Raw genomic sequence first — 27,661 nt, forward strand, 5'->3', positions numbered from 1 at the left:
AATTGTTCCGTAATTACACGTTCAAAAAGTGTCTGGATTGGATAGCTTTTGCCCTTGATCCATCTTCCTTCAACCTCTAATTTTGTTCCTTAGCTAAATATTGTTAGACCTGGATTCCAGCAACAAGTGTTGGGTAACTACCGGACCACTCATATACATGTACACTTCAGTCAGACCACTCCTGTGCATAAAGTTTGGCATGTGTACAATTGGAAGGTCTTAATCTCTAAATTCTGGTCAGCTCTAGTCTTGAGTTGGTACAACAGGCATACTTGAAATCCCATGTAATATTACATGTAGCTAAAACCATGGTCTGTGCACAGAACTGAAGTTGAAAAATTATAGACTTTGACTCTGGTTCTGATTTTGTGTCCTTTCAGCCCTGGTTATCACAATGGAAATACGTGTAACAGTATAGAGAGATGTGTACTTTATCAGTGCGTAGCATTTACCACAAAGTGGAACCCGAAGCACAGGTTTACTTCATATTGTCACAATAGACACATAGCTTGGGATCTGTAAGATACTGTTGGATAAATATTTTATTTATAGTTGTCACCATTATACATCATACAGGCACACGATGTGTGTGGCATAAAGACCTTAAAGTTGTGGATCATTCCAGTCATCACAAATAATGTAATGGTGTAACCAGTTCCTCCCTGCAACCTTCTTCAATTATTTAGATATTAAAACTAAATTGATATTCAAGACCGGGTGGTCAGGAACATTTCCACTTGACTGCCCCAGAGAATAATTTCACATTATGGTCAAGAGAGAAGTGCAGGAGATGGCCCTTTTTTGGTAATGTGGGGAGCACTGTGGTTGCCATCTGGAAACAGGAGTAAGAACTCACTTCAATGCTCTTGGGAGACACAAGTCTTGAATTGAACAACAGCCTAATGTTTGTCTTTCTAGATTCCCTTCAGTAGGGAAGGGGCTTATGTAGGATAGAATCTTTCAAGCACACAGTGAGAACTGAACAAGACTCCTATGAACTTTCCCAGAGAAAGAAGCCAAAGCTATTGTGATGACTGATGTGCTCCAACTTTCTCTTTCTCTCTCTCTCTCTCTCTCTCCTCCAATGAAAGGGTGTGGAAAAGGCTTGCAAAAATTAAAAGGAAGGAGGAATGCCTGATGATTCTTGGACAAATTGCAGCACACCTGAGTGCCCCAAGGGAGGGTCAGTCCAAGACCTCAAAAATGGATGTCTGTAACTTTTATAGTAAGTTTCCTTTATTTTTTACACCAAAGCTTTACAAAAGTGTGAACAATTTACTTCCCTTAGTAGTTAATACATACACATTTTTATTTCTTTCTATGTAATTTTTGTTTTGACTTGTATCATTAATGATACAATGGGAATACTCATTGGTTGCATTGCATTTATGTGTGTATCCTTTGACACACTATTGATTTAAAGAGACTCCATCCCTTATGGGTGGAAGAATCAATCCCAATGTGTGTTGAAACCTGACCTTTGTCATAACAAATTTGTTTCGATTTCACAGTCATGGTACTTGGCCCTTATCTGTCCTTTCTCTCATTTGACCCATGTGATCATAGTTAATCACAGGATTTCAGTTGCTATGTACATGCCAACAGTGTGTTGATTTTCATTTCCATCCTACTCTCTTTCTCTTTCAGCTATCTCTTATGGGATATTATATTGCCAGCCTAAAGTTAACATGACAAATACTGAAAACCTTCTCCTCTCAGACTCTTCCCCCTCCTCCCTTGACTCACTTTTTGCTATACTACTCTCCTTCCTCTCCCTCAGTAGTCAAAGATGCTTCCATTTTTTACTCTCCCCTCCCCCTGCTGCCTTATCACCCCCCTCCCTCCCTGAAAGGTCTTAGAGGTTGGCTCTGTATCTCATTAATACAATCCAGAGCACCACAAAGGTGTTGTGATACATTCCTACCTCTACTCCACCAATGGCTAATGGGGTAGAACACAAACACTTCATGGTATCTAAGTGATACAAAAACCTTTTTACCTACTCGTGGTAGCGGAGGCAGCCAACCACAAGGAGTGGCAGGGAAAGCTGGGATACGCTCCCAAACCTAAAGAAACTAAGAAGCTGGACCTCTACAATCAGATGTACTCCACTGGAGACTCCAGCTTTGCATAACAAACCAGAAAGCAGTTCTCAGCCGCTACTGCTATAATTCCTGGAGTAATTCAGATAAGTTCCTGGAACTACATCCACTGAACTCCCACTCTGAGTTTGAGGCAGTGTTGGAAGGAGGGCAGTATGGATGCAAGACTTTCTTACAGACCACCATAGATTTGGCCACCCTCATGATAGCCACAACTATAACTAGAGCTTGACAAATGGTGGAGCCCCGCACTGCACATGTGCAAGTCCCGCATTGTGCATGTGCGCGCCGCTGATGAATGGGGCGACCAGCTGAAATCTACTCGCCACGGACGAGTAGATTCACTGATTTGTCGAGCCCTGGCTATAACTATAAGGCACAGTTCCTGGCTTCAGATCTCAGGGCTTTTACACACTGTTCCCTCTAAAATTTTCCATCCATGAGTGCAGTGAATTGTCTTGTTCACCAGTATTGATGTCATGTGCACTTGTTTGGATGTGTGTCACTGTATCACCCACCAGTTTTAAATACGAAAACAAGGCATAATTAACAAGGTGCATGACCTTGCACCCACCCTGAAAGCCACTCAGCTTGGCACCTAGTCTCACCCCCACCCAGCCTTGCTCCCATCGTTCCTGCATCCCTGCACCCCCATCATGTGCACCTTTTATCACTAACACTGCATTGTGCTCGCTTTGCCCGTAGCTTCTGCACAGTGCCCTTTTCATCCCGAGCCCTACACTGTCCTCTCAGCTGTGCCCCCAACCTCCACTCTCTATGCTTCCGGCATGTCCTGTCACGCTGACCCCCTGCCCGGTACCTTCCACCCCCTTTGCCCAGCGACACCCATGCCCATTTTCCCCTCTTCCTTTGGCTATGACGTCCTGGGCATGGGCCCCATTTGCCCTAAGCATGGGCCCTAAGGCTGGTCCTGCAATAGGGCAGCTGACTGCCATGTGGCTCCAGCCCCAGTCCCAGCTGCCCCCCACATGGTGGCTCTATTCCCGGCTGCCAGAGCTGTTGCTGCTGCCCATGATGTGGTGAGACAAGCCTGGGCTCCACCTGCTGGAGCTGCTGCCACTGACCATCATGTGGCTACAGCTCTGGCCCCGGCTGGGACTGCCAGAGGAGCAGCCACCTGTGACACAGCCCACAGCTCTAGCCCTGGGGAAAGGGCTGAAGCTAGGCCCAAGGCTATGTGGTGGCTGCTCCTGGGGCAGGGTAGTCGCCTGCCATGTGGCCCCGCCCCAGAACAGATTATTAGCCACCACACTGCTCTGCTGCGGAGGTGGGTATGCCTCAGATTCTTGGTGCACGCACTGTGAAGTTCAGAACAAACCTAGGACTTGCCTTTTGACTATTCAGGACTCTTTTCAGAGCAGACAGGCACAAGGCTGAAGGAAGGACTCATGGACATCCCTTAAGTATCTGTACACACCAGCACCCCCAAAGAAAATCCAGCTATTCCTATGGTGCTACCCCTAGACAGGACCATCACAGAAGCGGGAAAAGACTAACAGCAGGCATCCATCTTAGTCCTCCTTGAGCCAGGGCCAAGGCACTTCACAGGGACTAGTGACTTAAGCCCTTGACTTCGACACCACACTTTTGAGTACATCTATGGACGCTGCACCATTCCAATACCTTGATCCTTCCCTTCCATTTGAGAATTGTCTATTGTGTTTCTACTCTGCATGGGTCTGTCTCTCTTTAGGGATACTGCTCACAAGCATCTTCCAGCGTAGAAGATGCAAATGCTCTTACAACTTATGACAGTAGAGGAGGTTCTTCTGGAATTCAGGGCAGAGTATTTTATTCTCATTTCCTAATCTACAAGACCAAAGGTGGACATAGGCCCATTTTAGACATATGAAGTCTCAAGAACTTAATGAAGAAATTGATGTTCTGTATGATCTCCTTGGCTTCTGTCATTCGTTTTCTGGATTCAAGGGACTGCTATGTCGCCCTTGACTTGAAGGTTGTGTGTTTGAATGTCTCTGTAATCCCGTCGAACAGATGGCTTCTACAATTTGTGGTCAACAACATTATACTGTCAGTTCATGGTCTTCTCCTTTGGCCTGTCAGCAGCCACTCGGGTTTTCACTAAGTGCATGATGGTCGTGGTAGCCTTCCTTCAGAAGAATCAAATGCTAACCAAAGGCCAATCTCAAGCCCAAGTGGAAGACTATGTGAACCTCATGCTTATGATGTTCCTCAAGCTCAGGCTCATCCTCAAAGTGAAGTCAATCATAGCTCCCGCTCAGAGACTAGAATTCTCAGAAGCACTCTCTGGATTCCCAAATTGTATGGGCCACAAGAAAAATAATTTGGAATAAATTGGCTTAAGTGGAGACCAAGAGCTCCAGAGTGTTCCTGCCTGAGTCTCATTTCTGGGCCATGAATGTCATCTTAGAGGATCTCAACATATTCCCTGCCGCAGCAACCAGAAATTACTAAAACTCCTTGGGCATATGGCAGCTTGCACATATGTGGTACAGCATGCAAGACTGCAGCTCCATCCTCTCTAGACCTGGCTAGTCCAAGTGTACAGGCCAAGCCAGGATCATGTAGACAGGCAGGTTACACACTCTCCATGGGTTATCTAGTCCCTCAGGTGGTGCCTCGACCCGCAGGCATTCTGTGCATGTGTACCATTCTCCAAACCTCAGCTGTTGCTAGTCACAGATGTGTCTGCGATGAGATGGGGAGCTCAACGGGGCAACCTCGGGTCTTTTGTGCTGCACATGGTCAGGGAGCTAAAAGCAGTGTGCCTTGCTTGCCAGACATTCCAAACCCATTTACAGGGCAGATGTGTATTGGTGTTGCCAGACAATTCCACTGTGATATTTTGTATAAACAAGCAGGGTGCTCACTCTTCTCCCCTGTGTCAGGGAGCCCTCAAGCTGTGAGACTTTGCATCGCGATTCAATACGCTTGAAGGCATCACATCTTCCAGACATGCAAAATGAACTGGCTGATCATCTCAGCAAGTCTTTTGACAGCCACAAGTGGTCTTTCTGACAAGATATTGTCATCAACATCTTCCAAAGGTAGGCCTGTTTGCCACTTCCAGAGCACCAGGAAGTGCTAGCCATTCTATTCCTTCAAGAGCCACAGCCCAGACTCACTTGCAGATACCCTTTTCCTCTTATGCTGTACATATTCCACCTTTTCCACTTATCCACAAGATCCTCCTTGAGATCTACTGGGAAAAGGCATCCTTAATCCTCATAGTGCTGGTACAGTCCTTTCAGCATTGGTTCGCCACACTTAGACCTGTCCAAGGACACATCGCTAGCCCTACAAATGGTTCCAGATTTGGGCACGGAGGACCCTGGCCGTCTTTGGCACCCCAACTTAGGGTGTCTACCTCACAGCATGGAAACTCCAGGGCTAAATTTGTTGGTGCTTAAGTGCTCAGATTTGGTTAGGCAGGTCCTCTTTGGCAGTAAGATGCCCTCCACTCATGCCACTTAGCTAGCTAAGGGAAGAGGTTCTTTATTTTGCCCTTGCAGAAGAGCACTCTACCATTGCAGTCATCAATTCCTTCATTCTGGACTATTTCAGAGACGTGCACCTGGCTACAATTTCGGATTTCCTTCCCGACTGGAAGTAAATGCAGCGCAGTCAGCATTTACTGACCATATGGCCAGACACTTCCTCAAGATGTTAGTCAGTCACCTCCATAGGATCTTAATCTGGTGTTCTCCAGACTCATGGGTTCCCCTTTCAAGCTCCTAACAATGTGCTCCCGGCTTTACCTTTCTTGGAAATTGTCATTCCAAGTGAAAAAACTTAAAAACACGAGAAGTGATTCTGCAGAACCTTGGAGATTAACAGAAATGTAGATGGTATCATGAGCCAGCCATGGAAGTTCAAGATACCATCTACATTTTTGTTAGTCTCTAAGGTGCTGCAGGACCACTTGTGTTTTTAAGGGTTTTTTTCAGTTACAGACTAACATGGCTACCCCTCTGAGACATTTAACCATTTCTTGTGGTTATAACAGCCAGAAGTGTGTTAGCTCAATCTCTGATGTCTGCACCCCTTTATCATCTTTTTTAAAGACTCTTTCCTCCCAAGGTTAGTGTTGCAGTTTCATTCAAATTTGGACATCGTTCTGTTGGTGTTCTACGCTAGTCTGCATGCTATTACAGGGAGTGAACCTCTGTTTCCTGGACGTTAGGTGCATGCCAACTTTTTACATTGAGGAGACAAAAAGCCATTTAGAAACTCTTTGTTGCCATTGCTGAGAGGTTGGAAGGCCTTCCACTTTCATCCCAAATAATTTTTTCTTGGATCACAGCTTGTATAAGGACACACTCTGACTTGGCAAAGATACTAGCCCCTCTATTGACAGTACATTCCACAAGGTTAGAGATGCTGCTGTCTGGTACAACTGTGCATCAGTCTTGTAACTGTGAACACTGACTCCTCCTTGGGAGTCATCTACTTGGAACTGACATGAGAAAGCACTTGTAGAAAAAACAGTTACCTATCTTTAACTCTTGTTCTTCAAGATGTGTTGCTCATGTGCATTCCAAATTAGATGTGTGTGTCATGTGCACAACAGTCAGAAGGTTTTTCCCAGAAGGTGGTGGGGCGGGTTCCGGCATGGCCTAGGGGATAGGGTGCTCGCCTGGGGAGGGGAGGGGAGGGTGCATATGGGACGGCCAACAGAAGGGCGGTCCCGGGGCAGGAGGGATAAGGGGCGCCCTGACTCATCAGGCGGGAGAAGGGGCGCCTTGGAGTGGCACCTTTATAGCAGTGACTATAGGACCCAGATACTCCATCAATACCCCCTGCATTTGTTGGACATAACCAAAGCATCTCAAATAACAACAGTTATGAAAGGTAAGTAACTATTTTTGTTGTGCTCAAGCAGTGAGGTTAAATATTTTTTGGTACTATTAAAAAAAATGGCTAGAAGAGGGTCTTTAGAAATGACACAATAGGGCTGGGATAGAATTCTTATAATATAAATTATCTGCTTGAAAAAGTTACGTCTCATTCAGCTGTTCTCATTAATATACCCCAGACACTTCCGTAAGAAAGCAATCATTCATGTGTAACACAGTGGAAAGAACTATGAGATTTTTACAACTTAAAAAAAAAAAATTAATCCATCATGTCTACATTTTTGGATGTTAACATTTCCTTCATGTGTTTTCCAGCTGTCTGGCTGCTTTGTAATTCTAATGTGCACCTTTTACTTAATTTTAGGTTCTGTGTTGGTATTGCTGACTCAAACCACAGAATCCCAAAGAAGGGGAGAAATGGAATAAAATACTCAATTATCAAGTGCCAGAGGAAAATACCAAACTGTCCAATGAAAACTACTGTTACAAAGGTATAGACTGCTCCTGCGGCATATAAATGAGTGTGTGCAAAAAAGCTCTGCACCATAAGCATACCTGTTCCAGTGTTTGTGAGGTTTCTTCATTGTGAAGAACTTCAAACTAAAAACTATTAACTATTGCTTTTAAGAAATTTAAAATACAGGAAAAAGTCACCAAGGATTCACAATGTTTCTGTTTTGTTTTGGATAAGTGACCAGAATATTATGAGCATTGTATCTGATGGCGTAGACTACATTTTGCTGTTCTTCATCATGGAAATTAGAGTTATTTTAGACTTTCTCTGCAATATCACATGATTAAGACACATGCTGAAAGCTGCCTTTTTTGGGTGTGTGTGTGTGTGTGTGTGTGTGTGTGTGTGTGTGTGTGCCAGAACTTGATGTGACTGTTAAGAAAATCATGGCTTAATTCCCCTTTTAAAAGTTTTTGTGGGGATGCTCTTGGAAAGGTATGAAAAGGAAAATCAGCTTTTTGGTGCGGGACCCAAAATCTTATAAGAATGCCCAGAAGAGGTTTAATATTTCAAGCCAGGACCCGTTGGCTGTTCGTGGGTCTTGCCTTGCTATTCAGTTTAATGTTGTTCGTGTACTTGTTTGAGTGTGCTCCACAAACAGATGGCAATGGATCTCCGCCTGGCATTGTAGGGGAGAACTTGGGTAAAGAATATTACCAAGCTCTCCTACAGGAACAAGAAGAACACTATCAAACCCGGGCTACTAGTCTGAAGCGTCAGATTGCACAGCTAAAACAAGAGCTTCAAGAAATGAGTGAGAAGTTGAAAATACTACAGGAAAAAAAGAGCCCCAAAGTCAATGGCATGGGCTACCAAGGCACCAAAGGACAAGCATCCAATGATCTCCTAGAGTTTCTTCATTCCCAAATAGATAAGGCTGAAGTGAGCATCGGGGCCAAGCTTCCTAGTGAATATGGTGTTGTTCCCTTTGAAAGCTTTACCTCTATGAAAGTGTTCCAGTTGGAGATGGGGCTCACTCGACACCCAGAGGAGAAACCTGTTAGAAAGGATAAGCGAGATGAGTTGGTGGAAGTTATTGAGGCTGGCCTAGAAGTAATCAATAATCCAGATGAAGAAGATGGACAAGATGATGATGATGGAATAGGAGAGAGACAGCTCTATAATGAAAACGATTTCATCGAAGGTACTGTAAAAGCTTACTTAATAACTTAGCATTTCCTGGTCAACTACACAATGTCATAATATGCCATGAATGATTGCAAAGGTGTGAGGGGTTGTAAAACAAACTTAATAGCTTTTTCATATCTTGATAGTTTCTTAGATCTAGTACTTCTGATTCACTAAGAAAAGCCTTAGACCTGATATGCTCCTTGTAGAATCATTTGCTTCATGATGTTGCACAATACCATGGAATGAAGGGAAGAAAAAGTATTCATTGTAGTGTAAATATTTTACTATTGCAAGCTGACACAATGACCTGTGCCTGCTTGGATGTTCTCACTTGGCTATCCCATAGCTGGTAATCAGTTGGCTTATGTTGTGGTGATGTAAATATAGACTGATACCTAATACTGAAGAGGAGCTTTCAAAAGCACATTGGATAGGTAGGTGCCTGGCTCACCTTGAAATCCATGAGACCTGATTACCTATCTTCCCTTTTTGCCTTTGAAAATCTACTCTAAACTTTGTCCCTTTGTATCAACTAGTTACAACTAGATGACTATAATCTTTGTATAGGTGAAGAAGTGTATATTAATACCATAGTGCAAACTAGTTATTAATATTTGAAATGCTGGCACATGCATTTGGGACGTGAGAAAAGAGTAGTATTTATAGAGTACCTTGTTGTTGGTGTATTTGGTTGCTGACCATTTAAGGGTATGTCTACACTAGCCCCCTCATTCGAACTAGGGAGGCTAATGTAGGCATTCGAAGTTGCAAATCAAGCCCGGGATTTAACTATCCCATGCTTGATTTGCATCTTCCCGGCCAGTCGCCATTTTTGAAATTTACAACTCCGGACTAACTGCCCGCGTCTACACGCGGCTGGGAACCGGGCGTTCGATTTAAAGCCCCTAAATCGAACTACCTGGTAAACCTCCTTGCAGGAGGGATAACAGTTAGTTCGATTTAGGGGCTTTAAATCAAACGCCTGGTTCCCTGCCACGTGTAGATGCAGGCAGTTAGTCCGGACTTGTTAATTTCAAAAAAGGCGACCGGCCGGGAAGATGCAAATCAAGTGCGGGTCATTTAAATCCCGGGCTTGATTTGCAACTTCGAATGCCTACATTAGCCTCCCTAGTTCGAATGAGGGGGCTAGTGTAGACATACATTTTATGCCACATGAAGATATATCTTAGGGTAACAGCTCCATTAGTCAATGAATCTATGCAGAATTAAAGTAGCTCGGGATCTGGTCCCTGGTATGCAAAACTGAAACCAGATTGTGCAAAAATAATTTTTAAAATGCTGTAATTTGTTAAATTTTCTGACTCCCAGAGGTAAGGAGAATGATGAGAGAAGGTGAATGCTATTTCAGCTTCAAAACACTCAAGCGTTGAGATATGAGCATTATTGCTTTCTCAAGGCTGATGTACTAAAAAGGTACAGTGGCCATTATTTCTCGATAACTCAGTCTTGAAGATACTCTACTAAACTGTAATTCTAATTGAAATATTAAGGTTTTGTATACAGTCTTACAGTATTAAATGCAGTACATATTTCCAGAAAAAGTCAGACAGGAATATAATGCTTTATAGCTAAATCTTGTATTTTCAAGCATGCCATAATCTGAGTAGGTTGTATGATAAGTAGTTAAGCAAATACATACATGAGTGCTATGCCATCCTTGAAATAGTTAGCTTCTGATTTAATCAGCTCTAAAATGAATCTGCTTCTCATTAATGGAATAGTGAAGTGATGTTTTGCCTTACCGGTACTTTATTGAAACTTCCAAATAAAGTTTGTTACATTGAAGCTGGGGTGGGTAGGAAGGGGAAATACATCTCAAGTGTAGCTCTGAGGCCAGGCAATGCAGTGTTGGACTTAAGTTTTTTACCTGAAAGTGTATTTCAGTTTGCCTAGAGACAGACATTCTCACAATGTCATTTTACAGCTCTGATTTTTCTTTTAAATTACTACAATGTGCAGATGCTTTCCTCTTGTACATATCATGTAGATTTCTGTGTGTTTTTGCAGCTTTTCTATTAGTCATTTCCAATGACTAAAGACTTTTAAGAAATCAAGCAGATATAGTTCCTTCTGAAGCAAAGTTTCATGCTTCCCATTCCCTCTACCCTAGATAAATTGTAATTCCCTGGACAATTACTTTTAAAGAACCTCTTCTTTCTCTTTGGAAATTGAACTCATTCCCTCTGTGGTCTTATGACTTGGATTACAGGAATCGCATAACCATTATTCAGTACTTAAGTGAAAATATTTTTGTGCTGTAGGTTATTAGGGTATGTTAGTCATTAGCCTCAGTAATATAACACTGTTTCTTTTCAGCCAGAGATGGTGATTTTTATACGTATTCTATGGTTTTATGAGCATGAGAAAATGGCATCAATGAGTTTAAGAAACTTTTTGGCCAACTAACGATAATTTTTCTTTGAGCATTAACTGTTTTGACTTCAAATTCCAGAGCTAAACTTTATTTTTTAAATATTTTCCCCCCTTCGGGGTGTCATTGTTTGACTTTTTAACTTGTCGTTTTGTTGATGGAAGCCTGCTTGGAAAGCTGCTGCCATTATATTTGGAAGATACAGTGCTTCCTTGTAACAGCTGAAGCCTGAACATTTTAAATGTCTGTCAGATCTCACTATCCTAAAGTAACAGTAAATGCTCTTAATGTCTGCTCAGAAGTGATATCCCAATAACAAGGTTTCTCTGCAAACTTTTAATTACTTTCTTTAAATTGGCTGTCAAGATCTGTCTGTAGTAAAATATTTTGACACCTAAACTGATATATCCACAATAGTTGAATTCTAAGATTCTAATGAGATATTTAGAACCATCAACTAAAATGTAAGCAGTTTGGCCCAGATGACTGAGGAACAATACTATAGAAGATCTGAAAACAATAGAACTGATTTCTTTAAGGGAAACAGAATGGCTTTGTATTGTCTGTTTCAGCCCCATTGTGTTACTAAGATTTACTAGACACCCTGAATTTAAAAGAAATTCAGGTGTCTTTTAACTTAAGACTTGTCTATGCAAGGAACTTTACAAGAATGATGATACCAAAACGACACACACTAAATAGGAAAAAGACACTTTTACTCAGGAGTAAGTGCCCACACAGAGAATAGTGATGTGAATGTTTAACTAGTGGGGGTTAGAGCAGGGTTAGCAGTCTGCTATGCTGGAGCAGCCCCTGCGTGCAGAGCACCCTAGCCCACTGCAGGCAAGGGCTGCTCGGGCATTGCGGCTAGAGCAGCTTTTGTCCACAGCGGGCCCGGTTGCCCCGCAGAGCAGGGGCTGCCCCAGGCCAGCTAGTGCAACCCCTGCCTACTGTGGAGCGAGAGCACTTCAACAGCCCAACAGTGGGTGGGCAGACTGCTCCAGCCAGGCTGAAGCAGCCCCCTGCCCATCCTCCCCTTTGATCGGTTAAACAATGTTTAACCAGTTAAATAGGCTTTTGCATCTTGAACAGGGAGTTTATGGTGGTATAACTTCCTGTGTCTGCAAGCCCTTCTTTCTTAGTTATCTTAATTTTTTTCTAAAGTTCTGTTTATGAAGTATCACTTGATTTTTTTTATTTTTTTTTATTTTTAGCCCTGATTCCTCTTGTGTGCTTGTGGTTGTGTACATAGTGGACATTTTAATTCTAAATATTTTCTGTCATTTCTGTTTATGTTGAAAATAAGGCTTCAAATTCTAAGGTTTCACGTTCAGTCCTTCCATCTCCCTTACTACCATCTTCTCTCTCTCCTCAACCCTGGAACTTGCACTGATTTTTTTCATACCTAGCTTTTCTAAACCTGAGAGAGAATGGGACATAATCATTAAATGAAAACAATCATAATTTTTTATAACTGAGACATCTGAATTCCTGTTCTATCTTGGGGCCTATCCACATGGCAACACTCAGGAGCAGTCATTTTAATTAAGAGTTGAACTTAAAATGTATTAGCTAAAAGCTCATTAAGCCTTGTGAACACTGTCATTCTTAGTTAAGGTGAAGTGAATGAAGGCCGGTTCAATTCACTTCCAAAGGGAATTAAACTAAGGCCACTTTATTTCTGAATGAGCTCATCCACACAGCTGTAATGCACTTTAAAAATTCTTTTTAAATTGATCCCTTTAGTTAATTTTGTGTAATTTTGCCGAGTGTTCCCATGTAGACATGTCATTGTCCTCCTTACAAGGTGGTGTGTATGCGTGTGCGCAAATAGTACATTACACTATAATGAAATATATAGTTAATGAATTGGTGTAGTGTGGATTTCCAGTGGGGCTAATCATATGGTCGTTAAAGCTCCTCAGAGAAGCCTTGTTACTTACCAAACACAATACAGATGCCTTGATGCTACTCTCCTTTTCCAACTCCTGTTTTCTGCATTTTGCTATTCCTTTAGTTGTCTGGTATGATTCTGCTGGGGTGTTCTAGCATTTCATGTTCTCCATCTTGTCATGCCTTCCATGTCTGAATCAAGCATCCTATTCAATAGAGCAGTTAGCTTGAAGTCTATTTTCTAAAGCAAGGTACAGTAAAACTCCAATAGTCCGGCATCCAATAGTCCGGCACTCCTGATAGTCCAGCATCAAAATGGCAAGAGCCTAGTGAGTGAGCTTCAGCAAAAAATGAGTCACAAGGTAACAGCGGCAGCAGCTGAACTGAGCAAAAAGGGTAAAAAAGGCTTTAAAAAACTAAAATATTACAGTATACTGTATACAGGAAGTACAATAAAAAGGGTTAAGAACACTTTATATACAGTATATAATGTATACAGTGTATATATATATATATATATATAAAACCATCTTATAGTACCTCCTAATAGTCCGGCATATCTGATAATTCGGCACCACCTAGGTCCCATAGGTTCCGGATTATTGGAAGTCTACTGTAAATGGTTTTTAGAGATGTTTGGTCATGTCACTGAGTGTGCACTTATGTTCAGCAACAGTTCATGGCATATTTGCTATTGACCATGCCAGATAAGGAAAACAGAAAGATAAGAGGAAAGTGCTGATTATGTATATATACATTGAAACTGTAAAATTCCACGTTGAGTGCTCCAGGTAACTTTAGGTAGAGAAATAATCATCCTGCTTTGCTGGCGATAACCACCAGAAAACCCTGCTGCAGTTTGGTAGGACTGTTTCAAATACGTGTTTATTTTGTATCTCCCAAAGACATAGAATTATTAATAATGACTTGCCAAAGTAATAAGTAAGATAATACAACCTGATTGAACCTGTTAATTTTTTCATCTGAAAGTTGATAGCGGCACTTGTATTTTAGATTGAATTTCTTCTGTCACCCCCCTCATTTAATTGTCTAGAATATCTGATGGCTTCTAGATTTGACAGAGTGAACTCTTGGTGTGGGCAACATTCTTAAGAAAAATAAAGCATATATATCTCAGGCCAAGTGTAGATTGGAGAAGACATTCAATTTAAGATATGCAACTCCAGCTATGATAATTGCATGTGTGGAATTGATGTACATTAAACCCAAGTTCTGAGATGGCCCCACTGCGTGATGTCGATGGGAGGAATTTTCCCATTGACATCCCTTGTTCCTCATGATGGGGATTGATATGGGCATCCTCAGCATTCAATTTAGCAGGTCCTTACTAGACCCGCTAAATCAGATCCTGGAAGATCAGTCTCTGGAGCGTCTTATCTTCCAGTAAGTATAGGCAAGGCCTTACATGAATAAGAGCTTCTGAAATCACGTACCATCTAAGCACACTAACTACAGAGGCTAGGGATGAGAGAAGCACCAGAGCACTGTTGATTTGATATAAATAGTAGAATTACTTTATGGGTATTGGATCACAAACAACAAATCTTTCAGCCACACAAAGGGCTTCCAAAGGGCATTCCCTGTCATATTCTCCGCACCCCACTCCTTTCTCCTAGACTTCTGCAGAAAAGCAGCTGTCAATGTAGTAGGATGACCATGGAGCAACAGGACTGAGAAACCTGCATCATGTGATGCTGTAGACCCTTCCCACTAGGGATGTGAATGAGTAGTCAACTAGACAATTAACTGGTAAGCTTAGGCTTATCGGTTAAGCTAATCGACTACTTGTATTTCCTTCCCCCCTTTCTGCCTCTTTATCAGAGGCAGCAAGGTGGGATGGGGGGAAAGCAGGAGCCAATGGGGGGGGAGCGGACTTAAAAGCTGTTTCCCCCCAGCATCAGCTCGGTGGTGCCGCCTCCCCCCCTTCACTGCTGCCTCCATCAGAGGTAGGAGAGCAGGGAGGGAGAGGTGCCATGAAGCAGCCCGTGGGGGATAGGGGAGGCATCCTGTGGAGCAGCCCCTGTTTTCACTACAGATAGAGGTTGGTCCCTGGGCCACCACGGACAGAGGCTGCTAACCCTAACCCGTTCCCTCCCCCCCCCCAGCAGCCTCTGTCCGTGGGGAGCCCAGATTCCCCGGGGAGAGGGGCGCCTGCCATCCCGCACTGCTGCCTCTAAGTCTGAGGCAGCAGGCAGCCAGTCTGCGAGGGAAGCTGGTTTTTAAACTGGCTCCCGTGTGGCACCACCTGCTGCTGCTGCCTCTGATATAAAAGCAGCGGCACGGGGTGCCAGAGTGCTCCCTGGGGATGGCACCAGAGCACACTGGCTGCTGGCCCCACCCACGGGGACTATAGAATAGTCAACTAACCGATAAAATTCCTTCCAGTTAGTCGACTTTTCCATTACCTGCTATCTAACATACCTACTTCCTACAGCTACCACAATGCACTGCTATTTGTGGCACTGAAAGTGCTGCTAATGTGGACATGCTCCACCATCATAAGGAGCACAGTTTTGACACACAATAGTTGTTTCCCTGCAACACTCTGTGAGCAGTGCTGTAATTGCCAGTGCTTTGTATTTGCTAGTGCAGACCTAGTCTTAGGCTTTTGCTTTTCAAATCCAAAATTTGCCTTGGCCTCTACAGCCATACTGTGTACAATTTTAAAAGCTGGGGATTCTAGTTTTTAGGTGGCATACAAAATAATATTTAAGAACGGGGGTGTGAACTATTGGCAGAATATGATGTGAGAACCTATAGAAAATATGATCGCTTATTCTGGTTCACCAACTTCTTTCTTAACCAGTAAACTACTTAAGCAGCAGTAAATACAAAATGATGGGTTTTGTGGGGAGGGCAGGAAGGAGGGAGATTAATTCATGGTTGTAAAGGAGTTTATAGCTGCTAATTTTTCAAAATGTTCCTGTGTTGCACGTAAACATAGCTTTTCCTTCTCTGTAGAGACCGAATACAGTGTGTTTTGCAAGTGACATACTGATATGTGAGATCTAATATGCAATCATAGTTTTGTATTTGATTATGCTGTTGTGATCAAGCTATTTACAGAAGTGCTGTATTAATCTTATTTGATCTAGTATATTCCATCTTTCAGAGATACATAACCAATTAACCGTATATTCGAGGATAGAAAGTTTTTACAACTGAAACTGAAGCAGGAGGTTGTTTAAGCTTTTGGGAAGGAGTGTCTTTTTTTCTCTATTTGATTTTGATTTTTTTAGATTGCTTCATCCTTAATTCTTCTCTGCCTCTCCCTCTTGCTCTTGAGAAAAATCAGAAAATGTAATGGTGTAGAATTCAGTGAAGCATTGTAGCTTTTGCATAGTTTTGAAACTGAAGAATTTTCCTTCTGTTCATCCCAAGAACAAAGCTCTAACTGCAGTGCATTTGAGAGTGGGATGTACAGGTTTGTTTAATGGCACAAAACTGGTAAAACCTGCTATTTTCAGAAAAACGCTAGGTATCACAAGTGCAACTTACTGACTTGTCTGTTTGGATTTGAAAAAAAGGATTTAAAATAAAGTTGTACATCAGCAATTCTTTTGTCACCACCATATATATGAGTAACTAGCTTTACCTTTGTTCTTCTCTGATCCTTTAGGATGCATTTGAGTATCATCATTGGCATACCTCCATTCTAAAAATATTTTGTTTTCCGCGCTCTGCTCCTCACCTTCACTAGTCTATTCTACTGAAAGTAGTCTGCAGAGATGAACATGCAGATTCTTTGCACTGTAGTTTTGTCTGTCAAAAGCGTATATATTTCCTGATCTTCAAATTGGACGACTAGTTGGTTTTTATTGCTGCTGTGATGCATTGGGGGGTGTTAATGCCCTTTTCTGGACATGCCAGCCTTTTGGCAGTTACATGTTTACCTGAATAAACACATTTTGAACATCCCTAGTACATCCTGTTTAGGAACTTTTGAATAGAGACCATTTTTCAAGCACTTATTATCCAGCAGGTCTCCTGGGTTTCAGACACCTGCCCATCCCATTTTGGAATCTATGACAACGGAGATGGACACACAGCCTTCTTGAAGTGTTTAGCAGTTGGAATAAAGAATTAAGAGAATTTTAGTCTCATTGTATCTGAGACTTCACTACAAGTTAAGTTAAGCAGGTGTTCTTTTTAGTTACAGGAAAAGAACTGACAGTCTTAGAAAGTTCAAATCCTCCTGTGTCTGTAAGACTTTGGTGTCTGACCAACCCTGTTGGAACTAGTTCTGGTCCACCCCAGACAGTGTGTTAGAATTACTGAGGCTACTTGCGCCAGTATTGTTTCTTGACAGTCCTTACATGTAAGCTACTAAAGGGTGACCACTCAGAGGCTCACTTGCATTTTTTCTTCAGATAGGTAGGCTGCTTAGGGCAAAGTTTACACCCCTACTTATCAGACAACACAATGGCGAGTTCATGGCAGCTCAAGATACAACTTTAACAATTATTAAAGACCATCCTGTATTACTTAAACATGTGCTGGCAGACCAGAAACCCTCTTAATTATTACCTCTTTCTTTAATTACTCTTTTAAAACTTGTTGTAAAATCTTGCATGTAATTGAGCTCAAACTAGTGGGTGTTTAGATCCCCTGATTATTTTATTCCCTTTCTTATATTTAAGTACTGAATTTGGAATCCTCCAATCATAGCATGACCCTCCTGGTGTACAGACTCATTAAAAATCCTTGCTTCATGTGTCAGTTTCTTTAATGTTCATGAAGATTGTCCTCTGCTCCAATTTGTTCCTGTTAAGCTGATTGAGTTTAGTTTCCACCCTGGATGTTAGTAGTTCTGACTTCAGTATCCTCCTTTCCTTTAGTCATCCTGCCAGTGTCCTTTACTTCCTCATTACTCTTAATAAAAATTCGGAGGTCCTGTGGTCTCTTCTGGCTGAACTAAGCTGTTGTTTTCAACCATTATAGTTTAACTGTTTCTCATAGGCATTACATACTTGATCAGTGATAGAAATGTAGCCGTGTTAGTCTGGGGTAGCTGAAGCAAAATGCAGGACAATGTAGCACTTTAAAGACTAACAAGATGGTTTATTAGATGATGAGCTTTCGTGGGCCAGACCCACTTCCTCAGATCAAATAGTGGAAGAAAGTAGTCACAACCATATATACCAAAGGATACAATTAAAAAAAATGAACAAATATGAAAAGGACAAATCACATTGCAGAACAGGAGGGGTATGCGGGGGGGGGGGGGGGGAGGAAGGAAGGTAAGTGTCTGTGAATTGATGATATTAGAGGTAGGGAGAGTGGGATGTTTGTGAGTTAATGGTATTAGAGGTGATAATTGGGGAAACTATCTTGGTAATGGGTGAGATAGTTCAAGTGTTTGTTGAGTCCTTTTTGGAAAGTGTCGAATTTTAACATGAATGACAGTTCAGAGGATTCCCTTTCAAGTGCAGATGTAAAAGGTCTTTGTAGCAGAATGCAGGTGGTTAAGTCATTGAGAGAGTGACCTTTTTGGTTAAAATGGCAAGAAACTGTTTTTTCTTTGTGATCTTGTCTGATATCTGTTTTGTGGGCATTAATCCTTTGGCGAAGTGTCTGAGACGTTTGTCCAATGTACATAGCAGACGGACACTTTCGGCACATGATAGCATAGATTATATTTCTGGATGCGCAGGAATATGTGTTCTTGATCTTATAACTCACTTGGTTAGGTCCAATAATGGTATCAGCAGAATAAATATGTGGACAAAGCTGGCAACGGGGTTTGTTGCAAGGGAAGGTATCAGGGTTGGTATTAGTGTGGTATGTCCTGTGGTGGTTGGTAAGAATCATCTTGAGGTTAGGTGGTTGTCTATAGGAGACTATGGGTCTGTCTCCCAGAGCCTCTTTGAGTATGGTATCCTGTTCCAATATAGGCTGTAGTTTATTGATAATGTGTTGGACAGGTTTAAGTTGGGGGTTGTAGGTGATGACAAGTGGTGTTCTATTGTTGGTTTTCTTGGGTCTGTCTTGAAGTAGATGGTTTCTAGGTATTCGTCTGGCTCTTTCAATTTGCTTTTTTATTTCTCTGGGTGGGTAGTTGAGATTTATAAATGCTTGGTAGAGATCCTGAAGCTTCTGGTCTCTGTCAGTGGGATTAGAGCAGATGCGGTTGTATCGAAGGGCTTGGCTATAGACGATGGATCGTGTGGTGTGTTCTGGATGGGAGCTGGATGCATGTAGGTAACTGTATGAGTCGGTGGGTTTTCTGTAGAGAGTGGTGTCTAATTTTCCATTGTTGATTTGTACGGTGGTGTCCAGGAAGTGGATCTCTCGTGTAGAATGGTCCAGGCTGAGGTTGATGGTGGGGTGTAGGTTGTTGAAATCTCTGTGGCATATCTCCAGTGTTTCTTGGCCATGCGTCCAGATCATAAAGATGTCATCGATGTACCGTAGGTAGAGGAGGGTGAAAGGGGACGGGAGTTGAGGAAACGTTGTTCTAGGTCAGCCATAAAGATGTTAGCATACTGTGGGGCCATGCGTGTACCCATGGCTGTGCCGCTGATCTGGAGGTATAAGTTGTTCTCAAACTGGAAATAATTGTGGGTGAGAACAAAGTTACATAGGTCTGCTATCAGGTTGGCAGTAGTGTCCTCTGGGATAGTGTTTCTAATTGCTTGTAATCCGTCTTCATGTGGGATGTTGGTATATAGAGCTTCTACATCCATGGTGGCAAGGATGGTATTATTGGGGAGGTTATCGATGTTTTGTAGTTTCCTTAGGAAGTCAGTAGTGTCTCAGAGATAGCTGGGGGTATTGGTTACGAAGGGTTTGAGAAGAGTGTCTACATAGCTGGATAGACCAGTAGTGAGCGTGCCAATACCAGAGATGATGGGACGTCCGGGGTGCCCCGGTTTATGGATCTTGGGAAGTAGATAGAACAATCCTGGTCGGGGGTCAGAAGGTGATTCTGTGTGGATTTGTTCCCGAGTAGCTGTGGGGAGGCTTTTAAGGAGACAGTGTAGTTTCTTTTGGTATTCCAAGGTGGGGTCAGAGGGGAGAGGTTTGTAAAATGTGGTGTTCGAGAGTTGTCTGGTTGCCTCCTGGTTATAGTCGGCCTTATTCATAATGACCACAGCAGTGATTCCAAAACATCAGTTGATTTGGTACCTCCAAATAGTTGTTTGCTTTTTTTTTTTTTTTTTTTTTTTTTAAGTAGAGCTGGTCAAAATTTTATGTTTGAAATACCCATTCTCCCAGTAAGAGTGGCTTTTTTTTTGTCAAAACAGACGTTTCTTTGGGAAATATCTGGTTTTGATACATTTTTTTTTAGGCTTTCTTAGAATTGTTTTGTTTCTTTTGGCTGAAAACCCTAAAGCTTTCTTTTTTCTGAATAAGCAAAAAGCACTTTCCACTAGCTTATTTTTTATACTGTTTTATAATTGGATAAAAATCAAGTGGTGCATCTGTAGCTTACATCTCACTGAATGTCATGTTTTTGACTTTATAAATTCCTTCTATGACTTCAGGTTATTATCGTACAGAGAGAGATAAGGGAACGCAGTATGAATTGTATTATAAGAAGACAGACGTTATGGAATACAGACATGTCACGCTATTCCGACCATTTGGACCCCTCATGAAAGTCAAGAGTGAAACAGTTGACATTTCCAGATCAGTGATTAATATTATTGTCCCTCTTGCTGGAAGAACTGAGGCATTTGCACAGTTTATGCAAAATTTTAGGTAAGTGCTTCCTATTCTAGATTGAACTGTGTATATTTTCCTTACAATAACACATGAACCAAATACTTGAACAGCTGGGATTTCAGAGTAGTTAAAGAACGGCTGGGCCACTGGAGATCAGAGGCTTAATGACATGATAATCTTGGTCAGTGTACTGTATAGGGATGTTAAAAAGCTGGTAATTGGGTAACCGTGTAACCGCTCTTAAGCCGGCTCCCAGTGCATCCCTGCTGCCGGAAGCAAGGCGGGAGCCTACATTTAACCCATCAAGGTAACTGAGGGTATGTCTACACTACCCCGCTAGTTCGAATTAGCGGGGGTAATGTAGTCATCCGCAGTTGCAAATGAAGCCCGGGATTTGAATTTCCCGGGCTTCATTTGCATGAAGCCAGCCGGCGCCATTTTTAAATGCCGGCTAGTTTGGACCCCGTGCCGCGCACCTACACGCGGCATGGACTGGCTAGTTCGGATTAGAAGCCACGCTGCAAAAATGTTTTAAAGACTTCAAAGTAATTTGCAGCTTTTATAATAGAAATGAATTTTCCTGAGCCACATCTTTGAAGTAGGAATAAGAGATCCTCCGGAATAGGGCTTTATTCCGGAGGATCGGGCCAGTCTAGACGCTCTTTTCCGGCTTATCTACAAGCCGGAAAAAAGCAGCGGACATCTTTATTTAAATCCCGCGGGGGATATTTAAATCCCCCGTGGATTTCCCTATTCTGAAGTTTAAAATTAGCATGCCCCTTTCGGAAAAGGGGCCAGTGTAGACGTAGCCCCCTTGATAGACCAAGTTTATTGGTTAACTGTGTAAACAGTTATCTTATTATATCTCTAGTACTGTTAGCTTTAGAGCCACCAGGAATAAGATGCAGATGTTGGAAGACCTCTTTGAATCTGAAAGATGTGGCTCAGGAAAATTCATTTCTATCTAATTATAAAAGCTGCAAATTACTTTGAAGTCTTTAAAACATTTTTGCAGCGTGGTTAATGTAAACATTTCACGTTAGTGAATAACAGCAGTGAATAACTTCTCAGAATTGGGTTTTAGTTAACAAGAGGTGATTTATAAAGCAATATGCCATATACACTAGCTGCATGTGACACAAGATTGCTTTATGTAGAGTAGTTAGTCAAAAAGTTTGTATAGGCAAATTATTTTCCTACACTTAAATGTTCTGAATTTAGCAACAAGAGAGGACCATTGCTAAAATATAACAATGAATATTAACTCATTAACTCATCTTTATTATAGGGATGTGTGTATTCATCAGGACAAGCGGATTCACTTAACAGTGGTATACTTTGGCCAGGACGGGCTATCTGAAGTCAGGAGTATCCTAGAGTCCGTTGCCCGGTAAGTGAGCGAGTCCAAATAGAAGTTTCTGAAATATAAGTGAGGTATATTGCACAGTTTAAAAAAAATCAAAAATAATAGTGAAGAAGAATTTCATGAGTCAGTCCCAGCTGAAATGATATTTTTTATTTTCTTACAGTATGTTCATACGTGTGATTCTTCTTGGCATTCTTTGTTGTTGTTAGTGTCTAGTGACAATATTTTTGTGGGGTGATGACTTGAATATGCTTAAGGCATAGCTGAGAGGTCTGACTGGAAAATTAAATTGTAAAAAGGTAGAATTAGGGATCAATATGCTACTTGTGTGTCCAAATAATGGTAACTGATTTCATTTAATGATAGTGAGTAGAAATGGCTGCCAGAGGGGTACTGAATCTGTTCACCTGAGCAGTTCATCTTTTGTTCCCATCCATTAATATGATGACCCCAGTTTGTCCCCTACTTGCGCATAACTTTCCACAGACCACTTTGTAAACAAATGATGAAACCTATTGAGCAGAGGTATAGTGCAGATGCCTTGAAGTGGCACCATACTTGATGCACGAGAAGCTGATCAGTGTTTGTTTTCCTCCATTGCTTCACCTTCAAAGCTTCACAGCAGAATTTGTGTCATGGGGCCATCAGTGTTGATGACTGTCTGGAAACTCAGTTTTTCCTTCGTTGAGGCCCCTCCACTTTCTTCACAGATGAGTGATCTGTTTCAGACTAGGTTTTGTTGACTCAGCGAGTCCCTTTCTAGGTTAGACAATATTGTTCACAGATGTTTCCAACATATACTTTGAGAGATTCCAGATAGAGCTTGGCAGCATTTGCTCATTTTCCCCTGGGATATGTTTCTTGTGTGCTTCTGCATGGCTGTTTTCCAGCATTCCCTCTGCGCAATGTGGGAGTGAGGCTGGTGGTCAGTGATGGCATTAAGATATGGATGTTTTGCAGCTTATTGCCTCGCTTGTGGCAGTCAGTGCTGTAGCTTTGATTTCCCAGTGTGGTGTTGCCACTGAATCCCACCTCCAGAATGCTCAGTTTGTGACAACTTACAAGTGCCTTTCTATCCATAGCTGCTTCTGGAATTATAGCAGGATGAGTAGCTCAGAGTTTCCATTTGAAATGTTACTGCATGGATAATGGTGGCAAGGATCAGATCTGTGTCTCTGCAACTTGTAGGCTGCATTATTAAACATCATGAATGCTTAATACTGCAGGCATGTTTTCCCCAAAGATGAATTAGAGAAACAGTAAGGCTGAGATCATTAGATGTTTTAAATAACTGTCCAGAACTAATTTATAGCACCATAAATGTCCTTTTAGCCACACCCCTGTATTTACATTTTCACTTTTTTTTCTTTAGAGAAACTAATTTTCACAATTACACACTGGTGTCTTTGAACGAGGAATTTAATCGTGGACGAGGACTAGACATGGGTGCCAGAGCCTGGGAGAAAGGCGAAGTGTTAATGTTCTTCTGCGATGTTGATATCTATTTCACAGCTGAGTTCCTTAACAGTTGCCGCTTGAATGCTGAACCAGGTAAAAGTCTGTTAAGTCACTGAAGGGGGGGAATTTTACCTTCTGAATTTGGGCTCACAACCACCTGATGAGAACACCGATGATGACTAATGCTAACAGTGGAGTAATTTTGATAGCCTATAGCTCTAGGAAGGAAAAATAATTCTGTGCACAAAATTACTAGTGTGAGTGCAATATTAAGGCTGAGAAATCTAGCACTCCAATAGAAAGCTAAGAGCAGGAACCTTATCCTAACTGTGCTTATACCTTAAAATGTGAGTTCTTGTCATATCCTTAGAAACATCAAATTTAAAATATAAACTAAAATTTGTGTACAATAAAAACACAGGTTTTTATCTAGAATCTACAAAAAGCCAAGTTTAAAAAAGTCTTTCAGTTGGAGCATTTCTACATTGGTTTAAAAATAAAAAGTCCTCTCAGAGCAGAGACCATATGGGAAATACTCATTCTGAAAAGAGTCCAACAAAGTCAAGAACAGTTCTAAAAGGAATTGAATTTAGCTATAACTGTTGTATGTTTTCAACCATCAGTGCTTGCTATAAACCCGAGCCTTTATATTAAGCTCCACATCTTATAAAGCATTGTAAAACATTTTATCTGCAGCATTTAGTCCCCACAGCCTTCATACAGGATAAGTATTATCACAACTTTCCTGCCAAAACATGGCAGTAAAGTGACTTGCCTTAAGGCCACAAAGCATGTGCTGCAGTTATAATTTAGGAGTTCATGTCTCACATACTTAAACTCAATCTTCCAGTCTCTGCTGTCACAACCATATGAAACTTCTCTGTTTGTTACAAACTCTTGTAGAGAAGTTCAAGGCTTCTGTGAGCCAATTGCAAGCTAGCTAGCTGGCTGGTACAAAAGAAATTTTACTCATTACACATTTATGCATGCCGAATACTTTTTTTTTTTTATTCCTTGAATGCCCTAAGGTACTTCTCCTAAGGAAAAGTACATTTGGCTTGAGCTCACTTTCTCTTTCCTCTTTGCCTCAGCACTTGCATACTAGGGTGATGAAAGGCCATACAAGTATTTAAATAGCATGAGAGCTGTTACAGAACTAGCATGGCTTACAGTAGCATAGCATAAAGTCAGCCTTGGAGCTAATTTCTACTCTTAATGGAAGTGGCATGTCAAATTTGCTGGGAATGGGAATGGAAGATGCTCTTTGCACATGGCATCTGGAGTCTGGATATAGTCACATTGCTGCTTTGCTCTGTTCCGGGAGAAGGGAAGGATACTGCTCAAGAAAGTGGAGTCTTGATGAGACAGAGGACCAGTAACGGTCACACATGCCTTCAGTATGGCTTTGGATCCTGGTCTTAAGGCCCTCTTAAATTGAGCCTTCAGGGAAGGCAAAGCTTAGGCAAATACCTGCCTCTCTGAAAAGGAGCCCTGCACAAGGTAATGAGTACTTGAGGTCTTCTCCCAACCTAGATCACTGGCTGTGGAGAAACAGTGCATGAAGACTCCTAGTATAATGCAGTGGCTTTCCTCAGTACCAGCCAATACTCTATGGCAGGCATAGTGTGGAATGCTGGACAGCCTGCTCTACCTCCCTGACCTGTCTAAAGCTGCAAGAGTTCTGTCAGCTGCAAACTGGTATCCCAGCATATCGAAAATTAACATAACTGACACTGTAAGAGCTGTAGTAGGAATTAACCACCCATATTGACCAAGCAAAGAGGTGGTTCTAAAACTCCACCTACCTAAACTTTCTTTTTAAACTGCTGTTTGATTTTGGTGGTCTCTCTGTCCCTCTCAGTAGTCATACTCTGTTACTACCTCTGGAAGCCTTATGATCCATGTCCACCTTAGCACAGCATCATATTGGAGACTGTAAACCATTTCTTTTCTATATGTCACACTTACTAGATGTTAGTGGGCTCTCTAAAGGGAAATCATGGGAGCTGGGCCATCTGCCTATGCCTTTTTCATTACATAGATTTAATAATAAAGACTCCACAGCTGCTTTTTCCTCTCACAAAGATGTCCCACTATGTAACAAAGTTCTTCTGACTTCATAGGCAAGAAAGTTTTCTATCCCGTGGTATTCAGCCTTTATAATCCTGCAATTGTCTACGCTAACCAAGATGTACCACCTCCCGTGGAACACCAATTGGTAAGTGGTTTGATTCTTAAGAAGTGTAGTGCTACATCTTAATGAGGCAGCTCAGTGTAGCAGGATAACTAAGGTATCCTAGATACTTTCCAGAGACATTGGCAATGATGAGAAATAGAACTTTTTCCCTTATTGGTTAGACATAAAAGAATTAGAGCTTGGGAGACAAACATAGTAATGGAAAGTGCTAAAACTCCAGGAGTTCTGGAAACATATATCTTTCTACACAGAGTTTGGTACAACCAAGCATAAACAGTGCCCACAATACAATGAGAACAGAACTACTACACCAAATGGCAGTTGCTGAAGGTAATCTCCTGGAGTAATGAAGCATGCGGAGTCTCTCGCTGTTGTCGGGCAGATGAAAGAAGGACACTGAGGACTAGCTCTTCCTCCTCTTCTTTGGAAGGTGCCACATGGGCTCCACTCAGCAGTGGGCCTACAATGCTAACTGCTGAATGGTAATCAGATGCATGGTACTGTCTATCTTAGCAGTTTAGCAGGGGAGAGGAGAAAGACGTACTGCATGTGCTGTCTGCCACCCATACCTAACACATTGACATAAGCACTGGGCTTCTGGCTGCCTTCTGTGAAGGGCAGTTTTAACCCCCCTCCCTATATACACACCCAACATCCCATGAGAAACATGTATTTAGTGCCATTTATTTACATTGTGCCTTACAAACAGGAAATACCGCCTCCCCTAAGAGCTTGCAGTCTGAATACAATAAACCTAGGACAATCATTTGGGAGACAGGTGTTGTAGTTATTAGGGAAGGCAAGGAAAGCAGAGCCTGTTGGATGGAGATTAGGTAACTGTTTCCAGAGTAAAGGCCAATTTATGTGATGCACAAAGTGTCCAGGTTGGGAGAAGTAAAGCCCAAGGAGACTGGAGTGAAAGAACAAAAGTGGGAGGCTACTGATACATGGAAGACCAAAATGTAGATGTACTTTATGTACTTCTTCCAGTGCACTACAAAAGGCCTGGACTGATGAGCTAAGGTACGAAGCCAGTAGATAGACTTGAAAAACGGGTACCATGCCCTGAGTGGAAAACTGCTTGTTAACAGAACTCTAGCCAGACTGGGAGAGGAAAGAAAGAGTGAGAAGCAGTAAGCTTGGACATCAGAGAGCAACGTACATAAGAGATGACCAAAGCACACACAAGGGTTGAATAATGGGGACTCTGAGTAAAGGAGGTGGGTTTATGAGATAGGAAAGAAGCAGCAACAAGAAGACTTTGTAAAGTGAGCCCACAAAGATTGGTGGCCATGCTCATTTAGAAGGGAAATGATGTAGTCATACTTTTTTTTTTTTTTTTTTTTTTTTTAATTTTAAGGAAGGATGGGCTCTAGCTGAGAGAAAGATGGACTTTAAACTGCAAGAAATCTGCCTAGTTGTCAGACTTCAGAATTTCTGCATAAGTATCATGAGACCAGGGAAGGGACCAATGTGCCAATAAAGGCCATGTTGGAATTAAAGAGACTAGATGAATATGAAAGTTAGACCCCTTGGCATTGGCAGACAGGTAGGAAGCTGTACTGGAGATTGGGGGTGGGAGTGGGGGAGAGAGAGTAAAGGCAGGAAAGAGACTAATTTCTGGGTAATCTAAATGTAATATTAGACTGTCATTCCTTATGAGGCCCTTATGTTAGAGGTAGATGACCAATAATTGGAACGGTATGTATATGCACTATGAAACAAAAATATCAAAAGTTATCTAGTCTGTCAAGCAAATAATCAGAAACACACATTCTCCTGAAATCAAATATAGCCACAAAGTTTGCTTCAAGCTGTCTTACCGGGGGGTAAAAACTAAAATTTTCATTTTAAAATTGTAGGTACACAAGAAGGATTCTGGCTTTTGGCGAGATTTTGGCTTTGGAATGACTTGTCAATATAGGACAGATTTCCTGACAGTAGGTAAGATGGATTTATGTGTTTTTCTGTTAATTTTGGTGAGGGGAGTTCAAAAGCTCATCTATTACTCTCTACGGTCTTCTGTAATTTCAACGAATTAAAACGTTAATTTCTTACTG

General features: G+C 41.8%; 1 protein-coding gene across 4 annotated transcripts in view; it reads left to right on the top strand.

Moving 5' to 3' along the window:
- The window catches only part of CSGALNACT2 (chondroitin sulfate N-acetylgalactosaminyltransferase 2), a 66,588-nt gene that overhangs the window by 34,687 nt on the left and 4,240 nt on the right, over positions 1 to 27,661 (top strand). The window contains exons 2-9 of one of the 4 annotated variants that reach the window (XM_075934778.1): positions 1,092 to 1,225; positions 7,326 to 7,452; positions 8,077 to 8,619; positions 20,400 to 20,616; positions 21,869 to 21,970; positions 23,319 to 23,497; positions 25,528 to 25,622; positions 27,464 to 27,545. In XM_075934778.1, coding sequence (XP_075790893.1) covers positions 8,226 to 8,619; positions 20,400 to 20,616; positions 21,869 to 21,970; positions 23,319 to 23,497; positions 25,528 to 25,622; positions 27,464 to 27,545 — 1,069 coding nt within the window. In that variant the 5' untranslated portion in view covers positions 1,092 to 1,225; positions 7,326 to 7,452; positions 8,077 to 8,225. Of the gene's footprint in view, positions 1 to 1,091; positions 1,226 to 7,325; positions 8,620 to 20,399; positions 20,617 to 21,868; positions 21,971 to 23,318; positions 23,498 to 25,527; positions 25,623 to 27,463; positions 27,546 to 27,661 lie in introns of all 4 variants that reach the window. The other 3 variants (XM_075934776.1, XM_075934779.1, XM_075934777.1) reach the window with 3 other exon arrangements.

Source organism: Pelodiscus sinensis, chromosome 8 (assembly GCF_049634645.1).
Source record: "Pelodiscus sinensis isolate JC-2024 chromosome 8, ASM4963464v1, whole genome shotgun sequence".
Classification (NCBI taxonomy): domain Eukaryota; kingdom Metazoa; phylum Chordata; order Testudines; family Trionychidae; genus Pelodiscus; species Pelodiscus sinensis.